This window comes from Pimephales promelas, chromosome 21 (assembly GCF_988280905.1).
Source record: "Pimephales promelas chromosome 21, fPimPro1.hap1.1, whole genome shotgun sequence".
Taxonomy (NCBI): Eukaryota; Metazoa; Chordata; class Actinopteri; order Cypriniformes; family Leuciscidae; genus Pimephales; species Pimephales promelas.
Window position 1 is genome coordinate 23,276,891 of NC_142789.1, and position 26,304 is coordinate 23,303,194.

At 36.4% G+C, this 26,304-nt stretch overlaps 4 protein-coding genes across 5 annotated transcripts in view; 3 read left to right on the plus strand and 1 right to left on the minus strand.

Annotated features, from left to right (window-relative positions):
- Positions 1–2,020: 2,020 nt before the first annotated feature.
- Positions 2,021–4,978, minus strand: LOC120480760 (myelin and lymphocyte protein). The gene is made up of 4 exons (XM_039674146.2): positions 4,840–4,978; positions 3,598–3,816; positions 3,377–3,505; positions 2,021–3,077 (listed from the first exon to the last, which is right to left on the minus strand). Exons 1-4 carry the CDS (start codon positions 4,927–4,929, stop codon positions 3,003–3,005), a joined length of 513 nt encoding a protein of 170 aa, XP_039530080.2. The 5' UTR covers positions 4,930–4,978; the 3' UTR covers positions 2,021–3,002.
- Positions 4,979–6,346: 1,368 nt separating this feature from the next.
- pgap4 (post-GPI attachment to proteins GalNAc transferase 4) lies at positions 6,347–8,524 on the plus strand. Its single transcript, XM_039674265.2, has 2 exons — positions 6,347–6,485; positions 7,061–8,524. The coding sequence occupies exon 2, from the start codon at positions 7,214–7,216 to the stop codon at positions 8,402–8,404; it is 1,191 nt and encodes a 396-aa protein (XP_039530199.2). The 5' UTR covers positions 6,347–6,485; positions 7,061–7,213; the 3' UTR covers positions 8,405–8,524.
- A 1,035-nt stretch (positions 8,525–9,559) lies between these two features.
- On the plus strand, positions 9,560–18,697 carry tpcn3 (two pore segment channel 3). The gene is made up of 19 exons (XM_039674198.2): positions 9,560–9,797; positions 10,467–10,549; positions 10,635–10,749; positions 11,536–11,664; positions 12,030–12,146; positions 12,705–12,823; positions 12,937–13,038; positions 13,222–13,348; positions 14,216–14,423; positions 14,517–14,661; positions 15,781–15,966; positions 16,063–16,127; positions 16,304–16,391; positions 16,493–16,562; positions 17,213–17,432; positions 17,567–17,657; positions 17,745–17,858; positions 17,967–18,079; positions 18,313–18,697. The coding sequence occupies exons 1-19, from the start codon at positions 9,693–9,695 to the stop codon at positions 18,435–18,437; spliced, it is 2,322 nt and encodes a 773-aa protein (XP_039530132.2). The 5' UTR covers positions 9,560–9,692; the 3' UTR covers positions 18,438–18,697.
- Positions 18,698–18,808: 111 nt separating this feature from the next.
- Positions 18,809–26,304, plus strand: part of ttbk1a (tau tubulin kinase 1a) — a 28,967-nt gene continuing 21,471 nt past the window's right edge. The window contains exons 1-2 of one of the 2 annotated variants that reach the window (XM_039673635.2): positions 18,809–18,980; positions 25,969–26,121. In XM_039673635.2, the coding sequence (XP_039529569.2) occupies positions 26,053–26,121 (69 nt within the window). In that variant the 5' untranslated portion in view covers positions 18,809–18,980; positions 25,969–26,052. Of the gene's footprint in view, positions 18,981–19,615; positions 20,255–25,968; positions 26,122–26,304 lie in introns of those variants that run through there. The other variant, XM_089125379.1, reaches the window with a different exon arrangement.

The window sequence follows — 26,304 nt, forward strand, 5'->3', positions numbered from 1 at the left end:
ATTGCCGCTGCTGTCACCAATAGCCGTTTGTCTGCTGTTTGTTAGCCGTCATGTCACCTCAGCTAATCCCGCCTTTTTGGACATTTTCCTTTTTCTAGGAGTGATGCAAGGTGGCGCGCTACCAAGATGGAGATGGCCGGCTCCTCGTTTTATCCTTCCGGAGCTCCACCGTGACTCAAAACCGCTGAGGTGCGCAGGTGAAGTACATTAACACTCATGCCACCGGCCTCGCTCCATTCCCACGGCTCTCGGCCCCGCCCTGCTTGCCACACTTTGCTTAAATGTGTGTCATGGATCAACAGTACTCATGAAAGGCAGTCGAGTATTCTCCCAAGAAATAAGTACAGGCTTGGACTGCAAAACAGTTTTCCCTGTGCCAACACACTTGTTTTAATACATGCCAGCATGACGAAACTTAGTGTATTTGCCAGTTGACATAGGCTATCAACAATAGAGAACAAGTACAACATTTACTGTTAATAATGTTATTAAAGTTGTGAAATTAAAATCGTTTCCTCTTTGTGACATTTCAAACCCGTTTCCCACCCAAAAGCAGATCTCAGGCATAATGCAACCCCATGTCACCATTCACTTTCATTGCATTATTTTTGTTTTATATTTTTTATATTCAGTGATGCTTTATTTTTGTTGTAAAAAAGTTATTCATTTAGTTCAGTTATAATAATATTGGAAAAACAATTCTCATATAATGGTGTCAAAGGCAGATCAATAATATTGTTGAATATTAAGTGTCCCCAAATAAGTGTAATGGTCATCAGCTGGAGTGCCCTTGAGAGCCACCAGAGGGCAGTCCACACAGGCTATTATCACTCCCTCACAAACTACATTTCCCATAACTCACTGCCCGGACTCATCACTAATTGCATTCACCTGTATCTCATTACCTTGTTTAGCTCACCCCTTATAAGCCTGGTTTTCAAATTCACTCACTGCAAAGTTTTGTATGTTGTTACACTGTATTCCCAAGGGGTTCTCACTGGTCTCCCGATTTTTGATTGTTTTTTGGATTATTCTTCTGTCCCTGAAACTGACCCATGCCTGTTTTGTTTGTTCATATGGATGGACTGCCTACCTGTGTATTTGACCTTTGCCTATTTATCGGGTTACGCTGTCCCTATTAAAGCTGCATTTGGATCTTAACCGCTGTGTTTCTGAGCAGTTTTGTGATACTAAGCAAGCCAAAAGACTAAGGTGAAATTTATAAGTTATCTAATGCAATGGCATTTATACATTTTTAGTGTGGCTTTTGGGATCTATGAATACTTAGAAGTAGCCATGTAATGCACCTGGACTCTTGGTGTCTTTTCCCCACCTGTCCTGCCCTCATGAATTAAACATTTTGATACAGTTCATAGACATCACCTTACAGGGCCCAATTGTCTTGGTTTAAGACGTGTGTGAACTCACACTCCCTGTGTTATGTTAATCATACGTCATTCCAAACCCCACAAGAACAGGTTAAACCAGGTCAAACAGTTGAAACCAGTTGTAGAAAAGCAAGAAATTTAATAGTCAAAAACAGACACACCAAATGCTTTAAGAAACAGAGAGACACACCAAAATACACAGATTAAATGACACACACAAAAAAGAAACCTAACAGAAATGCTGTGATTGCATCTACACTGTACTCTGCTATTGGATTAGTCATTTTTTTGTGGTGCTTTGCTAATTCAAAGATATGTTAACTGAATAATACCATAAGTTTTCTGTATTTCTACATTCTATAAGCACTAACACTAACATGGGCCAAAAATCTCTAGATTTTAGTGACTTTTTGACCTGTAAGCAACCACAGAATACCATATACAATACAACTGTTCCAAAAGGGATTTTTTTTAAGTGATGCCATGTAGAAGAACATTTTATTTCCTCATTGTAAAGAACATTTAAATAATCAAAATAACCTCTTTTGAAATGGAAAATACAGAGCCCATAAAGGGACATGGGGGGGGGGGGGGGGGGGCGCACAAACATATGTGCACTCAAAAACCACAAGTTGTTTTTTTTTTTTTTTTTTGTGCGAGTGAATGCAAAGTTTCTTGTGGGGACAATGTTTGAAAGAGAACACAAAAGTAGCTACTGAAATAGGGACTCCGTTGGAAAGATAACATGTTAAAGATTCATCATAGAACCGTTGATACCAATAAATAACCTTTTTTAAGAGTGTACGCGTCAGAGAAACAAGTGCGAATTTGTGTTTGAACTTGTACATTTCTATGGCATCACTGTCAAACAGTAATTCGCTTTAGTGGATTTACTGATTGTGTAGTTAACGAATGTTTTCATGAGCATTGTAACGTTTGAAGCGGAACTCATTACAAATGTCAGACTGCGAAGATTTCAAAATGAGCGGTTCATTCATAAATCTGTAAGGTCTTAACTTCATGCTGTTAAAATAGGCCTACAAACCGGAAGACAGAACACAACAAGCGAAGTCCTGAACAAGGGGCGGGGCTAAAGAAGGTCCATATAGGATAAAGACCAAAAACCATAGCAACTGCAAAGACACTTAAAAACAAAAGTTGCGTTTTTTTGTTCGTTTTTGTTGTTGTTGAAAATGAAAAAAAGGGGTTTTATGGTTCATCACACTGACAGAATGTTGTAAAAGCAAGTGATTCATTCCAGAAAATCTTCCCTTTGTAGGCTATTTAAAAATAAAGGTGAATTTGATGCCCTTTAGAGACACACATGTATCCAGTGACACACCAAGAGATCACACCCCAAAGATATTTCATAATCTCCTTCATTAGATAAGTCATATAGGAATGACAATAAGTTACACCTAAGGTGAGACTAGTTTACAAAAAAAGTAAAAAGTGGTTTTAAAAAATAGTCTGTATGCATTTTACAGAACACAAGAAGCCTGGACAGTAAATCTAGTATCACATGAATTATTACTGATGCATTATATGACATTTGTAATAACTTAATGAGGCGGACAATCGTATGAGTAAATCAGGTTGTGTCCAGAAGATGCTTTAGAAGGATTTCCATCTGAGGGCTGAGAAAATGGTGTGGATGACGTACACTGTAGTGGTGAGGAAGGCAAACACCTGAAATTAAAGAGACAAATAATCACATACACTTCCAACGGGAAAAATGTACAGTTGCTTTTTTTAACATGACTTTCATTTGTGTAATCTTGATTTCACGTGGTACTACATGAAGCTGGATTAACCTGCATGAGGTTACGTTACGTGTTTAGTAGCCTACTCTAAATATTCAAGATTATTCAGAACATCAGCTTTGTCATTTTTGTTCATAGATTTCGCCAATATATTAATACTAGTTATATTCATATTTAACAGGTAATATTAGATTTGGAAATTTGATTTTGGCAAGAGGGACTCACCACGGCAGCTACATTCAGCTTGTATTCAATTACATCTTTGCTTAAAAGACCATACGAAATGGTTACTAAAGCTAGAAGCACAGACGCACTGAGATAGAGGAGTGATGCAATTCCATGGCATGCAACATCCTGTGGAGAGAAATTTAAGAAAATGTTAAAATAGGAAAATGTCTTCATGAGTAGAGATGAAGTAGAGAGAAAGAGAGAGATTATGAACCTACCGCGCTTGCCCAAGAGCTTTTGTTACGATGACATCCAGTGGCAAAGACTATCAACCAGGTGAATGTCATGAGGAAGCAGAAAATTGTCACAGAAATCACATAGGCCTGAGGGTTGCTGGGGGTTGTCAGGCTAAAGTCGAAGAGTGGCTGGAAGTTAATCTCGAGGGGTGACACGAGCTTTGTAGATGCGACTAGACACAACACCAGACCGCCAAAGACCTAAGAGATAAACATAATGAAGCTTCCAGTTGTATTTTTTTCTACAAGAAAGTATATTGGTAACACTTTACAGTAAGGATCATTAGTTAACATTAGTTTATTAACTAACATAAACTAACAATGATCAATACATGTGTTACTGTATTGATCTTTGTTAACATTAGTTAATAAAATTACAGCTGTTCATCGTTTGTTCACGTTATAGTTCACAGTGCATTAAATAATGTTTAACAAATACAACCTTTGATTTTAATAATGTATTAGTAAATTTTGGGATTAATATTAACTAAGATTAATAAACGCTGTAGAAGTATTGTTCATTCTTAGTTCATGTTAAGGCAGTTAACTAATTAACCTTATTGTAAAGTGTTACCAACATATTTTTAAAAAGATGAAAAATTAAGACTCTCTTTCCCTTTGTGAACATATTTGCTTATGAATTTTAAAACTTTTCCTAAAATATTACATAAATATATCAAACAATGAACATCTAAATTGGATATAATGAGAAAATAATGACACTGAAATAAAATAGAATAAAAACATTCTGACATTTATTACAGATTTGCTTAGGATGTTTATGTATTCACTTACAATAATGAATCAAATCATTTTAAATAACTTGGATGTAACAGTATAGTCTTTAGATTTCAAAACTGTATTTTTTTAATAATTACGTAATTGTATACATTTTCTCTTAATACAGTATTTATTTCTTTTTAAAATGACACTTAATTAAAATAAATCAGGAGGCCAGATTATAAATTCTCATTATTATGGTTTTCAATCTCTATTTGTGATCAAAATATTTTTATTTTGTCAAATCAACTTATGTAGTTCAGATAACATAATATTTTATAACATAATGTTTTTTTTTTTGTAAACCAATCTCCATTGTATTAACTCAATTGAATTCCAATCATTTTGAAATTTTAGGCAACCATTACATGTTTAAATTAAACCAACAATATACAGTGTACAACTAATCAGTATTTGAATTTATATCAAATAAAATCAACTCACAAGCTCCACTAAGTAGAAGATGTCGGGTATGGTGCAGAATAAGGCCGCTCCGGTGGGTAGGTAGCCCGATTGCCCTGTATTGGATGCCATGTGTTCACCTGAGTGTCCTCTCTGCACAGGTAAAATGAATGTGCAGAAATGGTGAAGATATGTTTTATTTAAGAAGCTAACTGATTCTGGACTGACCTGTTTATCTTGATGTATTCCATGACCCACCCTGTGCACACCATTCACCAAGCTGCTGTTTTCTTGCCAGGCATTTGTCCACATTCATTTTTTGACAGTGTTTTTGGTTGTTGTCTTTCAAACGACCATGGCAACTTTCTTTATTGTTTTTTTTTTTTTTTTTTTACAGGCCAAAGACATACAACATCATACTGTAGATATAACAACATCTTACTATATATTCTAATCCAACCAATTTATCAATTTGTAGTGGTGATCAATAGGCCTATGTCAATGCAAAATATGGGAAACCATAAACTGAGCAAAATAGGCTATTTTAAAATAAAAGATTTTTATCCCAACATTTGCCATATTGACTGTCAATGTCGAACACTAGCAAAATGAAGCATTTAAAAATATGTTCTTGAAACATTTACTAAGGTTTAAACATTTCCTAAGAAGAACATTTCCTAAACGTTTCCTAAGAAGTCATCGATCTGGTTACAAAAAGATTTTATCAAAGCGTGACTCAGGATTCAGTTTCATAGATGTTTTTGAGTGATGAATTAGATATTTCTTACAATAGCCTGCCCTATAGTGAGGCTTAATTCTTTGCAATGTCTTATTTTATGATCCAGGCTTTAGTGGCCTGCATGTTATATTAAATTGTAGTATATGGTAGGATAGCCTACGTTCACAACTTCACACATCAGAAGTGTCTTTACCTGTAAGCTTGAAAGTTTTTAGTGGGTGATTTCTATCCTACTTAAGATGTTAATGCTGAAATACACTGCGATAATAGGCTACTAGACAAATTAAAACATTTTCAGACTGACAAACACGACTGTAATTTACAGGAAACGTAGCCTACTTGTTTATTGCTTGCTTGCAAAGCCTTACTTAGCTATTTTTATCAGCATATACTATCACGAAACTCACCAAATCAAAAACCTTGAATATTGAACATTGAATATTTATTATTTTATCCCGCATTATATGGTTGGTTCACTTCAGACCGTCTTTTACCTTACACTCCCATCTAGTGTCTGGTGTGTTGATTACAGCACTTGAAGGAGTTGTCACCTGTGTTCTGTTACTTTACTCGGCGATGGCTATAATGGACCAATCACAGTCCTTATTTGAGCTCCAGCTACGATTTTTTAAACACACATATGACAAAACCGCCCTGAATGCGAATTGAATCAATTGAGGATTCAGCTTTATGAGTCATTCAATGTTCTACCACTTCAAGAAACGGTTTGCGGTGCTTCACCGTGAATTAAACGCGCGTTTTGTCCATATGTTTCAGTATTAATACGTATTCGTCGTAATCGATATGTGGACCTGATTTGACGCTCGTAGCAGCACGTAGTAGGCTACGTAACGTTAGGTCATCTTGACTCGAGTGATGTTTTGACAAGATTTTTGGTTTCGGTTGCTGTCGTCTAGTCGCTGTGTGCTAAACATCCACACTCTGAGAGGTAGAAGTGCTGAAATACTTTATTCCTTGTTTCATTTCTTATTGAACTTTTCGGGCCATTTACAGAACGATAAATAAGATTCTTCCGGGTTTGTTTTCTTGTTATGAAAAGCTGACTCATTTTATCATGCTTTCTACCACACAAACTGCCTGCACTTAGTTGTTTTTCACAGAAAGAAGGGTCATTTCTTGAAAAGAGAACCTTTTGAGTGCCGAACGACTGTCTATATGTTCATAATATTAAATATTTACACTAACTTTTATATGTTAAAAAAAAATCATATATAACATAAACAAGTCAAGTAACTTACATGAATCACATGGAGTAAACTGTTACTCATGCGGTACATCGTATTTTCACAATATTTATAATATATAGGCTATTATTATTTAATAATAAATATGTTTTGGCAGAATATTTAAAATACGTAAAGGGTTTACTGTAATTTACTATACCTAAAAAAATAATCTTTTCAATATTGAATGTTTGGAATCAACCAGAATTTTATAAAATCATGTTTAATGGTTATTAAGAAAAAATAAGATTATAACTCCCTATATCTCTTTTGTCTACAGATACAAGTTGGAAATATCTCAGAAGTTTATAATCTCATATGCGAGTCCCCCTTGGCTCAAATCTGGATCCTCCACCTGTGTAACATATCCATCACCTTGGCATTGAAGTGAACTGTCAGAAAAGTGAATTGTGATCTGTTTAAACAGACACAGATGCCTCGATGGGGGACATGTACCAGCAAGCACGCTCGTTGGTCAAGCCCAGTAGCTCAAGGGCTGGTTTTGTGTGTTTTAACCTTTGGAGTGATATTGCCTATATGCTGCCATCGTCTACTTTACTCATATTATTTTTTAAAGAGTGTTTATCTTGATTCACTAAGCGAGGTATCACTACAAAAAAGCCACGACAGAGGTAAGGAAGCCCTGCATTTCTGGGAGAGTGCTGCCTCTACTAAAAGCCTAAAGGACCCTTTGGAGACGGATGCTAAGAAACCAGATCTCCTGATCACCATAGTGACATCCAGGAGGATAGAGGGGAGGGACTATCACTACCTGTTACAGGTGGCACAACAGCTCAAATCGCTCCTTAAGGCATGTGGCGATAAACCATGTGCTGAGGTCATGCTTTGTGATGTCGAAAGTGGTCCCGATTTGAACGAAGATGCTTTGCTACTAGAGAAAGAGTTCCTGGTTGTTAGGCGTTCACCAAATGAGAAATGGAACAGCAAAGATGTGGACAACATCTTCGAGAAGGAGAAAAGAGATTACGTTTTTTGCCTGCGGAAAGGATGGGACCTGATGAGGCCAAAAAACGTCGTCGTCCTGGAGGACGATGCACTTCCGATGACCGATTTCTTTCCGTTGATTAAAGACTTACTCTCGCGGAGATTTGCTCTCAATACTTTATACATAAAGCTCTACCACCCAGAACGTCTTCAGAGATACTGGAACCCGGAGCCGTATCGCATTCTAGAATGGCTGGGTCTCGGCCTGTTTGGGGCTACAATCCTCCTCCTCTTTTTATCTCACTGTACACCTCTTTCATTTACCTTCTCACCTCTTCGTCTACTCTTCTTAACTCTCTACATAATGGCCGTGTCTGAGCTGGCAGGGAGGCACTATCTCCTGGAGGTCAGACGGCTCTCACCCCAGCTGTATGCTGTGTCTCCTGCCACTGAATGCTGCACCCCTGCTATGCTCTACCCAGGTAATGCCTCCATCCGAGCTGCCCAATACCTGGACCAGGCCGTCTGTGTTAGGGGTAATGCCAAAGACATGGTGCTGTACAAGATAGCCAGGTCGACGCCAGGTGAGAAGGCACACAGCGTTGAACCCAATATCATCAAGCATATCGGAGCTTACTCCTCCATCAGGAGGAACCCTCCTCTACCCAGATTAATTTGACAATGTTTTGTTTTTTTTAACAGAGGTTGAATATGAAACCCATTTTGGGCACTATTCATTAAGAAATGTTTCAATTTTGTGGCTGAAATATGAATATCTTTTTAGAAGATCAAACCATTTTTTTTTTTTCAAAAAAGTTTTGAAACCTTTTCCTGATCATGATTCTTCTTTTTTTAAAACTATTTTTATTCAACAGTTTACAATGCATAATGACACAATGGATTTTAGCATCAGAAGGGAATATATATATATATATATATATATATATATATATATATATATATATATAACTGTAAATTATTGCCAAATGTGGGCATTGAATTCAAATTCAATTAAATTCACAATCAATTCAAATCATTTATATTTCTCTTTATATTTAATATGAAAACTAAAGGATTATCCTCAGAGATTATTTATATAGATTTGTATTGATATTTCATTCTATGGCGTTTATAAAAATCACTTTTGGCAAAATAAAATAAATATTATATAAAGTTTTATAGTCGTTGGTTTCTTTTTTTGTGGTACAGGCTCTTTCACTTTTTTTAGGTTATAGTTATAGGCAGGCTACTGAAAAAAACGTTCACTTAACACTAAATTAGATGTTCCTCCTCTGTTGAGAGGTCTCAGAGTAAATTTCTCTGTTGCATAAGACAATCGTTGGGGTGTTTTCATCTAGATGTCTCTACAAAACCACAAAACTCAGCCTGTGGCTGTTTTCTCCTCTATTTCCGCTGAATTCAGTCACATGACCGGTCAAAATACACCACATTGCAAACTCTGTTTAAAGAAACAGTAAACACTTTATATATATATTATATATGCTCTTTATGTTCCATACAAATGATATTATTCGCCCAAGAAATGTTTATTTGAAGATTAAAGCCAAGTACCACAGGTACGTGTGTAATCTGCAACATTTAACCAATCGAATCCTACTATAGCGAGGCCTTATCTTATGAATATTAATTAGTTAGAGCATTCATCCTATCAACGCAAGGCTTATTTTCAATGGAAGGCGGGATTCTATATGTTAATTAGACCCTGCTCGGGTTGATTGGTGAGGTGGTTTATCTACTAAATATTCATTTGGAAATGCTCGGTCATTTTCCTGGTCATTTTCAACATATGAAGGCGTGGGTCATGAATTGTTAATAGAGCGGCCTTCGCCATACTATGATTTGAAAAGTTGCTTCGTTTAGCAAGATAAACTTTTCTGAGACGGGATTTCCTGCGAGCTGGATGTATCTGCTGCGTAAGGACAGGGAAAAGTTGAGGGATAGAGAAAATGTCTGAGACCGAAAACCCAAAGTGCCATTCTTTATCAAAGAATGAAGGTTTATCCAATGGAGGAAATAATGTTTCCAGTAACGTTTCAGATGAGATGACAGAGGTATGTTACTCATCAATGTACCGCAAAATGTGCAATCTAAATAAATGACACTCCGATTGTTTGTTTATTTGTACATAAAGTTTTTCGAACTTATCACAACTTTAAATCTGGATCGGTTATGGAATAAGAGAAACATCTGGTATCCTGTTTGTCAAGAAAACACTGGAAAATTGTGCCCCCCTTGAAGAAAGTGTCAACTGAAGCACTGGAAATATTTGGCAAACATATTAGAAGTTCTTTACCTATGAATTGTTTTCTGTTTTTTTTTAAGAATTGGATTGTTATGAGTGTCTGTTGCCATACAAATTCAACTATGCATGGAGTAACTGTTTAGATAAATAAACATGCACATATCAGTCACATTTCACAGGGTTCAAAATTCACATTTCATAGCATCGAAATAGTTTTGGTTAGTTGATATATACTATGTACTTCATTTAACCAGCTTTTCACAGCCTTTGCAAAGTATTAGAGCTATTTATTGTTATGTATACAGATTTTATGACATCATATGAAATATGATGTCGTTGAAATATTTGTCACACTATGTGCTTCTCATTTAAAATGAAAAATAAAAGGTGGAAAGTGATTAAAATTGACCAGTCAAACAGATTTTTTTCTCTCTTCTTGGTCTCTGGTGTTTTCTGGTGTTTGCTGATGGTGCTTTAGAAATTCGACCTTGCCACTGTCTATGTATCAGATGCCCAGTATAACAGGAACATCTGTTTTGACACTTCACCACAGGCTGTGAGGTAAGCAATGACTTTCCAACAATCATTTATATAACTTTGACTATTACTAGGTTGTGTATTATAAAATCTGTAAAATATTCCACAGGCTGTACCTGCTGTACAATCACTGGTTCATGCAAACTCTGGTATATGTGTTCATCATCATAAATCTTGCTCTGGCTCTCTTTGAGGATCCTGCTGTTGTTCCAATTCCTATATGGGTATGTATAGAAATATAACTCGCATTTACAAATTATTCAGCAAAGCAGTGGATTAATTATTGACTAGGATTGTAATTCATTTCAGACCTTGTGTAGATTTGTGAATGGGTGGTTGAATATTTCTTGAATGCTCTCTGTATCTCTAGCAGATTACCTTAAAAGTCCATACCCCCGTCAGTTCATACGGCTAACACGTTCTCTGACAAGCAGATGCCATGAGACCCGTTTTTAACCACATGCATATAATTAATCAAACTCTATCCTCTGAAATTAAGAATTGGGGTGTGTTTTCATATTTAAAGTTATGATTGTGTGACCAAGGAAACATCCCAGACAGGGATGCTATATATTTAATAGTTTTTAACATAGCAACATAAACTACACATTTAGAAGAAAAGGTTCTACAGATATATAAGGGTTCGTTCAATAAATATTTCCTTATATAAATCCTTTTCAGTATAAAGTGTTCTTTAAAATTGAGTTATAAAGAACCCCATTGAACCTTTTTTTTTTCTTGCTTACCGCATTTTATGACATCCTGGAATCCATGACAACCGTCCATATGACACAATGGGATATTTCCTGGAGACTCGTGTTTATTTAAACGGCTTTTTTTGAAAATCTAAAAATACAGAAAGATTTCTGAGATGGTTCGGGTTAGGGTTGGGGGATGGAATATGCAGTTTGCACAGAATAAAAACTATTAAGTAAAAAGAATGTCCCAATAAAACATAACACATTGTGTGTGTGTGTGTGTGTGTGTATGTGTGTGTGTGTGTTCTATAGGCGACTTCTACAATTGAAATCATATGTCTCTCTGCATTTACTGTGCGGATGGTACACTATGCCAAAGTCATTCCAAAGGATAAATTCTGGAAGGATCCTAAAAATATCTGCATCATAATCGTTGTAACGGTAGGCCTCTAATACATAGTTTTGGATGGTATCTTATTTACAGGTCCACAATCACTTTCTTGTGTTAATTTGATTAGATATTATTTAATATACATACCCATCAAGTATTCTGTCTGTACTAACATGCGAAAATGCTGAGAATGTGCTCGTAACAATGTTGTGAAATGAACTTTAGCCCGTGTTTTGTCATTCTCAGCAGTTCTTCAGGATCTCCAGGAAATGTGACGTTCAATGACTATGAGTAGACATTAAGTAAAGTCAAGGAGAGGGTTTATGTGTGTGTTGCATAACTGGACATTTTGAGAGATTTTAAATGTCACTGTTTTCTTGTTTCATTATCTTTCTTTACCCTTCCCACCTCACAGCTCTCTTTCATAGATTTGACTATATATGGGGCACTGAAAACATCAGGCTATTTTTCCATCCGATGGTCAAGGGTCTTGAGACCACTTCTGTTAGTCAATGTTACAGAGGGACGACAAGTAAGAAAACCACAATCAAAGCACAATAAACACATACATTTTATATATTTTCTTATAGTTTATATTTAGTGTATTTCTTTTATTTAATTAAGATTACATTTTGTCAGTAATTTTGATTTTCCTGTCAGTTACTCTAGTCCTAAAGTTAGCAAAAGCATACATCTACCATTTCAAAAATTATACTTTTAAAAGTTACAATATTAGGCGACACACCTGATTTCAAATATTTGATAATAATAGTAAGTGTTTCCTTAGCACTAAATCAGCATATTAGAATAATTTCTAAAGGATCACGAGACACTGAAGACTGACGTAATGATGCTGAAAACGTAGCTTTGCGATCACATGAAAAAAATTACATTTTAAAAATATAAAAAAATAGAAAACTGTTATTTTAGATTGTAATGATATTTCACAATATTACCATTTTTTACTGTATTTTTCATCAAATAAATGCATGTTGAATGGTAATATGTGTTTATTGGGCACAAATGTCTCTTCACCAGACTCATTTCATAATTTTTTTTTTTCTTTCTTCTTTTTTTTTTTTGTCTGTAGCTGCGGAGGGCATTCAGGAGTATTCGGAATGCACTGCCTCAGATCTCCTATGTTTTTCTCTTATTCATGTTCAGCGTGTTGGTCTTTTCTCTCATGGCTCTTAAATTATTTGGGAAAAGGTAAACAGAAATAAAGTATCATCCATTCATAGCTCTGTTTTTCCATTCACCTCAATTGTGTCCATTGAAAAACAGTTTACATAACCTTATAAGCTGCTTTTCTTTTTTCTCAGGGGCCTTCTTACCATTGATGGTTCTCCATATTTCACAAACTATTTGGATATTGTTTTCGATCTGTATGTGTTGGTGACCACTGCTAATAGCCCTGATGTCATGTAAGTCTTGAGCTATTGCATTTTCTTTCTCTCCTTTTAAGCTTTTTTTTTCTCTTTTGTGAATCTTTGCTGTGTGCAATTGTATATTCAGCAGTATAAAAGATATCAGTCACCCATAATATGCTTAACATACACAACACAAATGCTTCTGTAATATTTGATGTTTTTATGTTTTCTTTGTAGGATGCCGGCATACAACTACAGTGTTTTCTTCACTCTTTTCTTCATCCTGTATATTGTTATCCACATCTATACCTTCATGTCCTTCTTTCTGGCTGTCGTTTACAATAACTACAAAAAATACCTAAAGGTATTAAAAAAAATTCCACAACATGCACATTTTTTATTTCTCACATTTTTTTCACAATTATCTTAGAATAAAATAATCTTAAATTATTAATCTTTATATTATTAAATATTACAATTAAATAATCCAAATATAATAATTAAATCATATTAAAATGTATATTATTGAACAGTTATTTTTTTTAATTAAATACCACAGATTATGCTTTTTTACATTTAAATTTTTCTTCGTGTAACGTTGCTGTTTGAGCATGAAGATCTGCAATGTTACAAAGCACAAAGTCCACTTGAAACGGAGTTATTCTCTATATCAGTAAGCACTGACTCGATTGTTGTCTTGAGTTTTTTTCTGGGAACATACACGTTACAATATTCCTCATTTAAGTAATTCCTACCTGACGCATACATACACAAAATAAAGGGGGCTAGGACTGGTTAAGTAGTGTGTTGTCACTTTGGCCAAGAGATGCTGTTTTTTTTCCAACACTGATCTATCTAACACGGTTATGGTAAAGGACGTGAGATTTCTGAAACAAGCTTGAAGTGAATACCCAATCCCAGCACAATGGCCCAACCGACCAATCAGAGCACACTGAGCTTTTTGGAAGGAGGGGCTTATTACTAGAATGGAACTAAACCGAAAGTTACTTACAGACTGGGAAGAGAGGTGCTGCACTACTGTGAAATAACTGAAAAATAAATTGTTATTTGAACATTCAAGCATGAGAATTTATTCTAATTGACCCCAATAACAAAATCAATAGGGCATAATAGATCATCTTGAATATTATTGTTCAATCCAATTAAAATACTTCTAGCTATCTATATAGCTGTAGTGGAACACTGACTTGATTTCTTTCATGTTTTCTAGGAGGAAGTGCGGCAGTTGGTGAAGGCCAGAAGATATAAGATGTGTCGGGCGTTTTCTTTGCTTCAGGAGACCCGGGGTGAAGGTGGGGAGCCTGTGATGAGCCAGGCCAGATGGAACCTTCTGGTTAAACTCGCCAAGCCGAAAATGAGTATTGCTCACCGGGAACTGCTCTGGAGCGTCTTAGATGATCAGAATAAAGGACACATAGGTCAGATAGGTTTTTCTTTCCTTTTTCATATTTGACGTCAGTTTTATTGACTTTTCTCTTTTTTTCCCCTTGATCTTTTTTTTTTCTGAGCAGGAAAGTTTGCATTTGTCCAGCTGGCTGATCTTTTAAGTATCCAGGTGATCACAGTAAAGTCACAGGCGCATCCCTTTCAAATCTGTTTCCCCTCTCTGTATAATTCCTCAGCCAGCAGATTCATCCGCCACATGGTTCATCACAGGTATGTGGACACAAAGGGGCCAGATTTACTAACATTGCATCAGCACAAATCCTATTTTGGCATTAAAAAACTACTGTCAGGATATTTAATTAAGACGCGGAGTAAAACAATTACGATGAAAAGGCATGGACAGAGAACTTATTGCACTATGAATACTAAGAACTTATTGCATATGCATTTGTAAGAGATTCCCTTTCAGACGATTTCCAGTAGTCAATTTACTGGTATTTGTGCCTTGATTTAATGCCCAAAAAAGCATGTCTGAACCCATTTTGCACTTGACATGACTGTGGCTTTTTCACTTTTTTTCACCAACTGGACTGGAGTGTGAAGCATCATTGGAAAGGAAAACCAAAAAATAGGGGTGTAACGATACCCGGATGTCACGATTTGATATATATCATGATAATGAACTCACGATATGATATTATTGTGATTCTCTAAGACGTGGCAAAAGGTTAACAAAAAATTTACTATTGATTAAAGTGGACAAAATGTGGTAATACAAATATTCATGATTCTGAAGCTTAGGTGTGATCGTCAACGGGTGGATTTCTGAGCTGGTGTGAGTGAGTGGAGGCGAGGCTAATTTGTATATTGATAAAACCTCGTTTACTAAATGAGGCAAGAGTGTAGAGTTCCATTTAAGCTATTTTAAGGAATGAAGAATTTTTTTCTAAGCAAAAAAACGTTTAAATATGTCATTTTGGATTGCCATTCAGCATTGGTCACTTATCTGTTTCCTGGCTGCCAAGAAGGAGGCGTTGTGGAGAACAGAAAGAAGAAAGAGAATTTTATCCACTCCTGTTCATTTATAGTCAGAGAAAGACTTTTTTTCCGAACGTATCGTTTGCCAAGCTTTTTAATTTGCACTGATCTTGCTAGATTGCATTGGTCATTATGTGTCATTATGGTGCTGGCTGTATCCGTGTTATTTAATTTGCACACTGTGAGTAGGTCACCCTTATAACTTTCCATTACACTTTTATTTCATCACACTTGCCCTGTTTAGTAAATCTAGCCCAAAATGTTGATCTTGCATTGACACTAATACATTCACATATTTTTTTGGGACCACAACGCTATTTGAATTCCATATATTTGCATTGTGCGTTTCAGAATGTTTGTGTATATCTATGACCTGATTATTCTGGTGAATGCGGTGTTCATTGGTCTGGATGAGGAGAACCCTGTGGTATCAAATGCTGAGTGGGGTTTTCTGGCTCTTTATATGTTGGAGATCATTCTCAAACTGTACTCTACCGAGCCACGGGCGTTCTTCGCCCGGCATCATTTCTGGAACTGGTGAGGAACTCTTTGTGTTTTGTATGGCTCACTCAATTTGATCACATAACATCACCTGTGATAGCTCACAAATTCAATCAACTCTGTCTCTTACAGGTTTGACACTATCATTGTTGTGTCTGCACTCTTTGGCACCATCATTAACTCAGCACTCAAACACTGTAAGTGCACATGTGGATATAACTAAATAAAGCACTAGGAGGTATCACTGTTACATTGTATTTGACATATTAGAAGATCGACACATTTCGGCATTCAAGTGTTATATCAGGGCTGTTAAGTTTGATAATAAACATACCTTTAAGAAGTCTTGTTGACTTTATATTTATGTTTTCAGCTGGAGGTTACACTAGTCGTCAGATCTTGGACATAGTTTTTATCATGCGAGTCCTTCGACTCATACGTTTGGTGGATTCCATAAAGAGGTGAGATAGTTCCAGCCAAATGCAAAACAAACAAGTGATTTCTGTGCTTGAAAATGCCTTTTATTCATTTGCCATGTGCCATTTAAAACCTTCCTTCGTAGATTTCGAGCCATCATCAACACACTTATTAAGATTGGACCAACTATTCTTACCTTTGGCCAACTCATAGTGGTGAGTATTTACAGATTGTTATGGATTAGTTCACCCAAAACTCTAAATTGTCAAAATGTACTCTGCCTCAGGTCATTCCAAACCTGTACGACGTTCTTCTTTGTGGTTTCTATACGATAAAAGTCAGTGGGGTTATCTGGTGTTTTGGACCCCTGTTGGAACAAAAACATTCTTCAATGTATCTTTGTGTACTTAGTGAGTACTAGGTAATAGGCAAACACTGAGAAATATCAAAACTATGTTTCAATAATATTTCTAATATGTAAATACTTACAATGCCTATTTTTTTTTAAATAAAGTAAAAGAATTATTCAGCAAGAATGCATTAAACAAATTGTTTTACTTTCTATTCATCCAAGAATCCTGGAAATCTTGATTTCTGAAGGATCATGTGACACTGAAGACTGGAGTAATGGTGGCTGAAAATTTTTAAAATGTATTAAAACAGAAAACTTTTTTCTAAACTTTTTTTTTCTCAATTTGGACTTATGATATTTCATAATATTACTGATTTACTGTAGTTTTGATCAAATTAATGCAGCCTTGATGAGCGTAGAGGCAGACCCACAAACTGTTATTTGTGATGAGAAACATTGACATAATCAATATACCTGTGTATTTATTATAAATCCACTGCTGTCCCCCTACAGGTTGTCTATTACATATTTGCTATGGTTGGCATGGAATTATTTAAAGGAAAAGTTCATTTTTTTGAACCAAACTCTACAAGTCCTGATCAAGAGTACTGTGGAAACCCTCTCCTTAAAGGAACCACTTTTGCTAAACTCAACTACTGCAAGAACAACTTCAATAATGTGATCTCTTCCTTCATCGTCTTGCTGGAACTCACTGTGGTCAATCAGTGGCATGATATCCTTTACAACTACAGATCAAAATGTGTTTTTGCTCCAAGTATAATACTTCATCAAGTGTGTGAAACTGTTGACTGAGGTCTTCTAGTAGCATAAGATTCATGCATTGCTTTTCCCTTAACTCAGCTGCACTTTTGGCCAGCGGTTTCGCAGCAGTCACACACGTTTCAGCCAGAATATTCTTTGTCCTTTTTCACATTGTGGTCGTCATTATTATAATCAAGTAAGAATCGAGTCTACTAGAATATTATTGTTGTGTTTTACTATGAAGGAAAGATATGCATAATGTGATATTTTTATTTCTCCCCAGTATTTTTGTAGCATTTATTTTGGAGGCCTTCTTGGTGGAATACACAATTGACAAAAGTGACCTGCAGACTTCTCTGGAGAAAAAGATAGAGGAGCTAGAGCTTAATGTCCAACAGTATGTGCCATTTAGACCTGATGTCTTGTTATTTGATGTATAAAATGTTTCATGCAAACGTGTCAGCGTAGTATCCTGCTGCTGTTGATTTTGGGTTTGTGTTGTTAGGGATGGGATGGACACAGGTCTTGTAGATGCAATGGAAAGCAATGAAAATGACCTGGGTTCTTCTGAAGCTGGCAAACAGAAGCCCTCCCTCATGTTCAAGATTGCTTCAAGAAGTATGTTATTTTATTATTTTATTATTATTATTAATCGTTAGTTTTATTATTAATTATTTTATTATGTATTATTTTTATTTAATTTTTAGCTCTGCATTATGTTAAGATTGCTTCAAGAAATTTTGTGCTTTTTTGTTGTTGCTTTGCTTTAATTTTTCAAATGCATTCTTATTCTTGTAAAAGGAGTATCTTTTTTGTGTGTGTATATATAAATAATTCTTTTTTTTCTCCAGGATCCAGAACTGTGGATGGACTTTTGCAGCGGATGTTTGAAAGAGAACTTCGCCCTGAAGACTTCAATGAGGAGGAAGAGCCAGAAAACCTCAACTTTTCAAACCCCGTCTTTGACTCCGTATAACTGATATGAAACTAAAAACTCCCCAAAACTTGTAAATATATAAATACAGTTTGTATCAAAGATTCTTTATATGTATGCAACATTTTATAAGATTTATTATATATACATGTGTGAGTAATATTATATATACATATAGGATTAATTAGTGTTTTTATAATTGTTTTGGGAAAAGTGCACTACATGACTAATAAGGATTGCCCCAGAGTAAAAGTTTGTCGACATACCAATTGAAATAAAAAAGAAATATTGCAAGAATAATACGAGAGAGACTCGTTGATGTCATAACGTGTCCCATAAGAACTATACTACTGTGCTGTCAAGAGCTCACCAGTAGGGAGCGGAATACCGTGTGTAGAGCACCAGCATCGCTGTGGTGGAGGTCGGAGAGGAAGAGTGATGTGTGGTGCTGATGCTGGGATCCAGACGGGCGGGGAGCAAGGCAGGGAGCACCCAGCATCCTTAGCAATGGTGGAGACGAGGTCTAAACAGAATCCTGATGCGGGGAAAGAGGTTGTGAGCCTCCGTACATAAGAAAATGAGCAGGTAATTAGCGCCTTATATTTCAATTTCGCTGTGGCACAATATGGCTAGTTCTGGGATGCCAGACCATGGCCTATTGGAGAACCGCTGTCATTTTAAAACAGCCCCATGTAGGAATACCAACTGCATCCATAATGTCTTCCAATAATTTTCGCATTTCTTGGAAAATGAAGAAAAGACGAAAAGAAAAGAAAAGCTTATTATACGCGTTTGCTTAATTTACACAGGCCTATTGAACCCCCGGTGTTGTTTATCGGTGTACTTCTGTTTGGATGCTTCTCTGTTTGGATTGGTATCTTTACTTTTGGCCTAGTTAACTATTCAGAGTTTTCTAATCTAGAGACTTCTCTCAACGTTTGTTTTGTTGAGTGGGCTAGTTTATGTAACTATACAAAATGAACATTGACAACGGGTGTAGCAGGAAGGCGAAATGACAAATCCTACTACGGCGAAGACGTAGCTTATGAATAATAATTAAGTTTCTGGCTGAGACGTAATTAATATTCATGAGTCAAGCATTCCTCCAAACACGATTCGTTAGTTTGGTAGCGCAGCGCCTGCCTATTACCCAATCACGTAGCTGTGCTAGACGAACGTAACGCAACGTAATGAATATTTATCCGCAAAGCGTCCTCTACAGATTGCGAAGAGTCACTGCATGGGTGTTTGACGGACGCGCTGCAGTGCGGACCAGCGCAAAGGATGTTGCGGGCAGTTGCGTTCTGTGGGAGCTGTGCCGTTTGTTTATCAAAATTGATTGGATGTCTCGAATATCTGGATGGAATAGCATTCATGTATAGCTGCTACTCTTTTAATTGTCTGTCGTTAGGAGGATTGGAATAATGGAGAGCTATGGAGAGCTTGTTTATACGGCGAATTAGAGCACCTGCCTCGTGCCAGAGATTTGTATATTTGCTTTAACCTTGGACTTTTTGTGCATTATGTATGGTTTTTATTTTATATGCGTGATGTTTACGATTAGATAACCAACTACGCTTCCAGTTGGTGTTTTTGTGGTTGTCCACTGGCTTACAGTCAGTGTTATTGAAGAATGTTTTAAGTTACTGTACATTCGCGTTTTTCTAAGTAAAACGGCTATTAATTTTAGGACGTAGATATACTTTTTGATAGATGGAACATCACTAATAAAATGCAGAAGTCAGGCGGTTTATGGTTTTAGTAAACGTCCCAGCTGATGGTTTTTGTGTCACTGTGAGGTCCCAAATGAAGATTTCAAAACGACGTAAAAGACTGACTTTTCGTAGTCTGTGTGCCAGGTAGGGAGAGAGACTTTCAAATGTATTTTAAAATATGGCATTTGCTTTTTACTGTTTTACTAAAGCATGTGAAATAATCTGGAGTAAGGCTTGCAATGAAATGTTAGTCTTATGTACGGTAAAACAAATGTTTAATCATCTTTTTTGTGAAAAAAATGTGTACATTCCTACAAATGTAGGCTATAATTTGTCTTTTGTAAAAAAAAAAAAAAAAAAAAGTGTAAATTTCTTACAAACTTTACTCCACCTTTCTGGTATAAGGGAGAATGGGGTAAGATGTGTCACCCTAAAAATGTTTTGTATTCTGATATTTGAAAGAAAAGTGATTTCATTTATTGTAAATCAGTATTTGCATGTCAAAGTACAATTTGCTACAAAGCAGGTAAAAATAGTTTAGGTTTTTATGTCAAAACAAATGTACAGAATATTAATCTTTTCTTTAAAAACTGAATAATGTGCAGTAAAGAGTTTGGAAAATGAAACATTATATACATTTTTTTGAATACATGACTGTTTTGTTTGTGAAATCATATTTCTATGGCCCTGTAATATAGATGATGCTTCTCATCTTATTAAGAAAACCTAAAACAAAAGTGGCACAGCTTACCCCCACTCTCCCCTATGCTTTTGAACACAACATTTATGCATTTCTAAAAGCATTATATGTATTTACTGTCTTGTTTTTCTCACTGGCCCATATGTGTACTGGTGTGTTGTAATTTGTGTATGTACCTGTGTCCATTCCACTGTGTTGCACATCAGTATGTTTTGTGTTTTCTTCAGTTCACAGGGCTTTCGTAACGGCGATGTCTTTTCGTAATGTCAAGTCAAAGACATATTTTTCCTTTTGCGCATCAGCTTATAATTCAATAATGCATGTATCACCTTTCCGTGGGACATTGAGTGCAAACTGACCCTTGTGACATTCATCCTTAAGGATTCAGTTTCTGTCTGACCCATGCTTGCCTTAAGATGGATGGTGAGTGATAATAGTCAAAACAGGAACATCTGATGGTTTCAGATTGTATCAATACTGACCAGTGTGCCAAATCCCTGATAACTAGCACAGAGAAGGAGAACAAAACAGCCGGAACGTCATTTCAAGCACTGTATCAGCTCAAAGTGCTCAAAACCAATTGCTTGCTAAGTATAATCCATCTCTTCTCTTGTTTTTTCTGGCTTGTAGGCTGGCAAAGGAGGGTTTTGGTGTCGACTAAATTGGTCAGTTGCAAGATTTTTGTCAGAGACGTAAGGTTATTGAAGAGATTTGTGAACATGGTGAGAGAGTTACACCGTCCTTCATAGTTCCCCCCTTTCCCTTCCTGGACATGTGGCTGCACTTCACTTTTCAGAGTTTGATCACAAAATGGCTGTTGACGCTTCCCTTCCCTGGGATTCAGAGGAATTTAAATGATTATTCTTTGCTAATTGAGGTGACTTGAATGAAACCCCCTCTGCTTTTCGCTCACTGTAACCTCACATCCCATGGGTCCCCTGGAACGAAACTGAAAAAAAAAATCAACTCACACGCAGATTAGTGGGAATACAAGCCGCGCGATTTGAATGCTTTAGCATTTTCGCCAGCATTACGGCCTGTGCGCGAACAACACCCGTAAGACTTGTTCGGATCCTGCTTTTTAGATAGCCGCTCATAAGGGAGAGGGTAGATAACAGCAAATGTAGAAACTATCAAGAATATCCATCTGTCCTTTGGCTTAAAGTGAATTCCCTTTATTATGAGAATGAAGCAATAGCATTTCCACACATTGAGGTTTCTCATGCAATATAAAATTTGACATAATCTCAAAATATAGTCACAAAAGAGTGCAAAAATCGGGTTCCGGAAGTAAAAATGGAGGAATACATTTGTAATGATCACTTCTAAACCTTTAAAGAAAGATCTGATGTGAGTTATGAGATTGTTAATCAATGGTAAATATCGTTTTTAAAGCCATCAACAGATATTAATTCAACTGATTTTGTTAAATAATCACATATAACATTCCCAGGTGAAAAACTACACTACCCATGATTCTTCAAAGATATCTCCACCAATCAGAGAATTGAAATGGCAAATCGTGCTAGAATATCTTTTTAGTGCCTGCCTACTCCCATTAAGCACTGTGAATGATGTAAAGTCAATTAGTCAGATGAGTCGATCTCTTCATGCTCTTAAATTTTGAAGTAAAATATACACTCACCTAAAGGATTATTAGGAACACCATACTAATACTGTGTTTGACCCCCTTTCGCCTTCAGAACTGCCTTAATTCTATGTGGAATTGATCAACAAGGTGCTGAAAGCATTTTTTTTTAGAAATGTTGGCCCATATTGATAGGATAGCATCTTGCAGTTGATGGAGATTAGTGGGATGCACATCCGTTCCACCACATCCCAAAGATGCTCTATTGGGTTGAGATCTGGTGACTGTGGGGGCCATTTTAGTACAGTGAACTCATTACCATGTTCAAGAAACCAATTTGAAGTGATTCGAGCTTTGTGACATGGTGCATTATCCTGCTGGAAGTAGCCATCAGAGGATGGGCACATGGTGGCCATAAAGAGATGGACATGGTCAGAAACAATGCTCAGATAGGCCGTGGCATTTAAACGATGCCCAATTGGCACTAAGGGGCCTAAAGTGTGCCAAGAAAACATCCCCCACACCATTACACCACCACCACCAGCCTGCACAGTGGCAACAAGGCATGATGGATCCATGTTCTCATTCTGTTCACGCCAATTTCTGACTCTACCATCTGAACGTCTCAATAGAAGACTCAACAGACCAGGCAACATTTTTCCAGTCTTCAACTGTCCAATTTTGCTGGGCTCTTGCAAATTGTAGCCTCATTTTCCTATTTGTAGTGGAGATGAGTGGTACACAGTGGGTTTTCTGCTGTTGTAGCCCATCCACCTCAAGGTTGTGCGTGTTGTGGCTTCACAAATGCTTTGCTGATTACCTCGGTTGTAACGAGTGGTTATTTCAGTCAAAGTTGCTCTTCTATCAGCTTGAATCAGTCGGCCCATTCTCCTCTGACCTCTAGCATCAACAAGGCATTTTCTCCCACAGGACTGCCGCATCCTGGATGTTTTTCTCTTTTCACACAATTCTTTGTACACCTTAGAAATGGTTGTGTGTGAAAATCCCAGTAACTGAGCAGATTGTGAAATACTCAGACTGGCCCGTCTGGCACCAACATCCATGCCACGCTCAAAATTGCTTAAATCACCTTTCTTTCCCATTCTGACATTTAGTTTGGAGTTCAGGTGATTGTCTTGACCAAGACCACACCCCTAAATGCATATGATTGGTTTATTAGATAATTGCATTAATGAGAAATTGAACAGGTGTTCCTAATAATCCTTTTGGTGAGTGTATGATTTCTACAGTATAATCAATATCTATAAATCCCTAGTTTTATATTTCTCATGTTTTTATTTGATTATTCATTAAACATAAAAAACGGTTTGGTACAGTACACCATCCTGTACCTGTCTTTTTATCCGATGTTGCCGTTCACCTCGTATCTAGGTGATTTGGTTCATGGTTTACTCTTTAAATGAGACTTTTTATGAATCCTTATTGATGGCAAAAATACTTCCGGAACCAAGGTTATTGAAAAAGTGGCCAGGCATTGTTGCACTCTATGGCAATTGTTGATTGAAGAGATTGGAAAGTAAGGCTATAATGGAAAAAAAAAAAAAGTTGAATAGCTTCATGCTTCTATAATGGCTGTTATAGTCGCAACAATATACTACAGCTATTAAAGAGCCCATTGATAACCAGCCACTGAAGCGTGTGGAAATGCTGGCTTGATGAACTTCAGTTGTGTCTCAGTGTTGAAAAACCAACACATAGTGATTAAACTCTTCACTGCTCACATTCTTTTGCCAACTCATGTGAATTCGAACCAAACATGATTTCAACGTATATATTCGTAAACGGCATCATTCATCCCTGTCACTGCCAGTATGACATTCAGACTATCATCTTTCAGTTGTTTTCTACAAATCTCCTTGTTTGCATCTATCAAGGGTACATCAGTGCAGGTGTCAGTAACTTGGCACATGAGTTGGCAATATTACGCTCGGTCACTGTTCTTGGCTGAAGTTTATTTACCTGATGCCATAGTGCAGTTTGTTCCAAGATTGTCCATAGAGCACTTCTCTAAGATGCTGCACTAGAGATTGCAGCTCTTGACGGATGCTGGGCTGGGCATGAGTTAGCGATTGAGCTACTGAAACTGAGCCGAGCTAGGCCCTGCATGTTTAACCAACAAAACAACGGTGCTGCATGCCAAATAGCATGTTACTGGGTTCTTATATGCATCTTTCTTAACCTTAGTTTAATAGAAGGTAACTCCAAAATTGAACCTTGGAGTAAAGTTTCTATACTGCATTAAACATTTAGAGTCTCTCATTTTAGTGCTTAATTTCATTTTTGTTAAGAGGCTGATGTTTAATTAAAAGTGGCGGGACAGTAGTGTTTAAGAATCAATAGAGTTTACTGTAATCACTTGGTTTTATAATTTGTTTTTTATTACTGATACTGATTATTTTTGTTTACGTTGTTTGTAATCGATATTAAATTAATTGTTCTATTTGTGCTTTTTGACTCAATACTTAAATGCCATATAATTTATGCAATTACTTTATGTGTGAAGTTTTTTTGCTATTGAACACACACAGATTCATTGTTGGATACTGTTTTTGAAAACTTACAAGATTCTGTTGCACTCTGTAAACTAAATAATTAAGCGTTGATAACTAAGTTAACAAAAAAGTGTGTAAATATCTGTAAAAAATGGTCAAACTGATTACCTATTTACAATTGCATTAGTGTTTGACTGTTTTATTTTAGAGATATATCGGTTATTAGCTGATACTGGATATTTACAGTATATGCACGTTTGTTCCCCCTTTTTGTAACATCGAAATGAACTAATTTAACACCCAAAGTTAACCTTTAAAAACACTAATAACTTAATAACACTTAAATGCAATCTTTAGCCAGTCTCAAAATTAATTCACTTGTAATATTTTAAAATGAACCATTTTTTTTACTGTTCATTTTTAATTAATTTACACAAAATGACATGAACCTAATTATTGGCTTGCCTATATTAGCCAGAATTTTAATATCAATGTACAAATGAATAAATTCTTAATTGTAAGGTTGTTAATGGATATTTTAGATTAGATCTTATCAGAAATGCCCAGGAACTGTTTTAATATCCCCTGTTAGTGCACATCGTAAGCTACATGGCCTATGTATAAATAGCATGTGCTGTTAGAAATATCCTCACTGTTTGTTTATGGGGTGTCATTACTTTTTTTGTTTGTGGCCATTTTATTTTTGCGCAGGTGTTTGGGTCAAAAAGTATGTGGGTCATTAGATGTGCCTAGTAGACTTTTCTTTGTCTGCTAACAGCATAGTAACATTATAATGCTCAAAGCAGACTTTAATGTCAGCATTTTGCCTCATGAATATGTATCAGTAAATAACTGCAGGAATACATTTGTGTTCTATCTCATAACTTCTTTTTAAAATCAGGCATTCCAAAGCTAATCTTTGGAATGTTACCGATTGTTGAAGTTTGATGGCAATTGCATGTAGAAGCCAGCTCAACTGACCAAAAGCACGTCGGCAAATTGGCAATAGCGATGATGATGAATTGGTTATTTAACACATGTTGGTGGCTTTTCACAGATAAATGGCTCGTTTAAGCTGGGGGCTGCCAGAGTTCTCTCAGGGTTGCAGTGCCTAGCACCAGCTCTGCAGGACAACGCCAACATGAACGGCACTGCAGAGCAGCAGGACATTCTGCCCCCAAATTGCATGGTCAAAGAACGATGGAAAGTGGTAGGTTTTCAAAGGATCAATACGTGACGTTTGCACACACACACACACACACACACACAGAGAGAATTCTTTTTGTGTACAAACAATTTTCACTCCCAAAATACTTTCACAAGCTATTACAAAGAAATGAATACATTTGAATTAAACGTGATATAGAATTTTCTTGTAGAACGTAAGTGATCT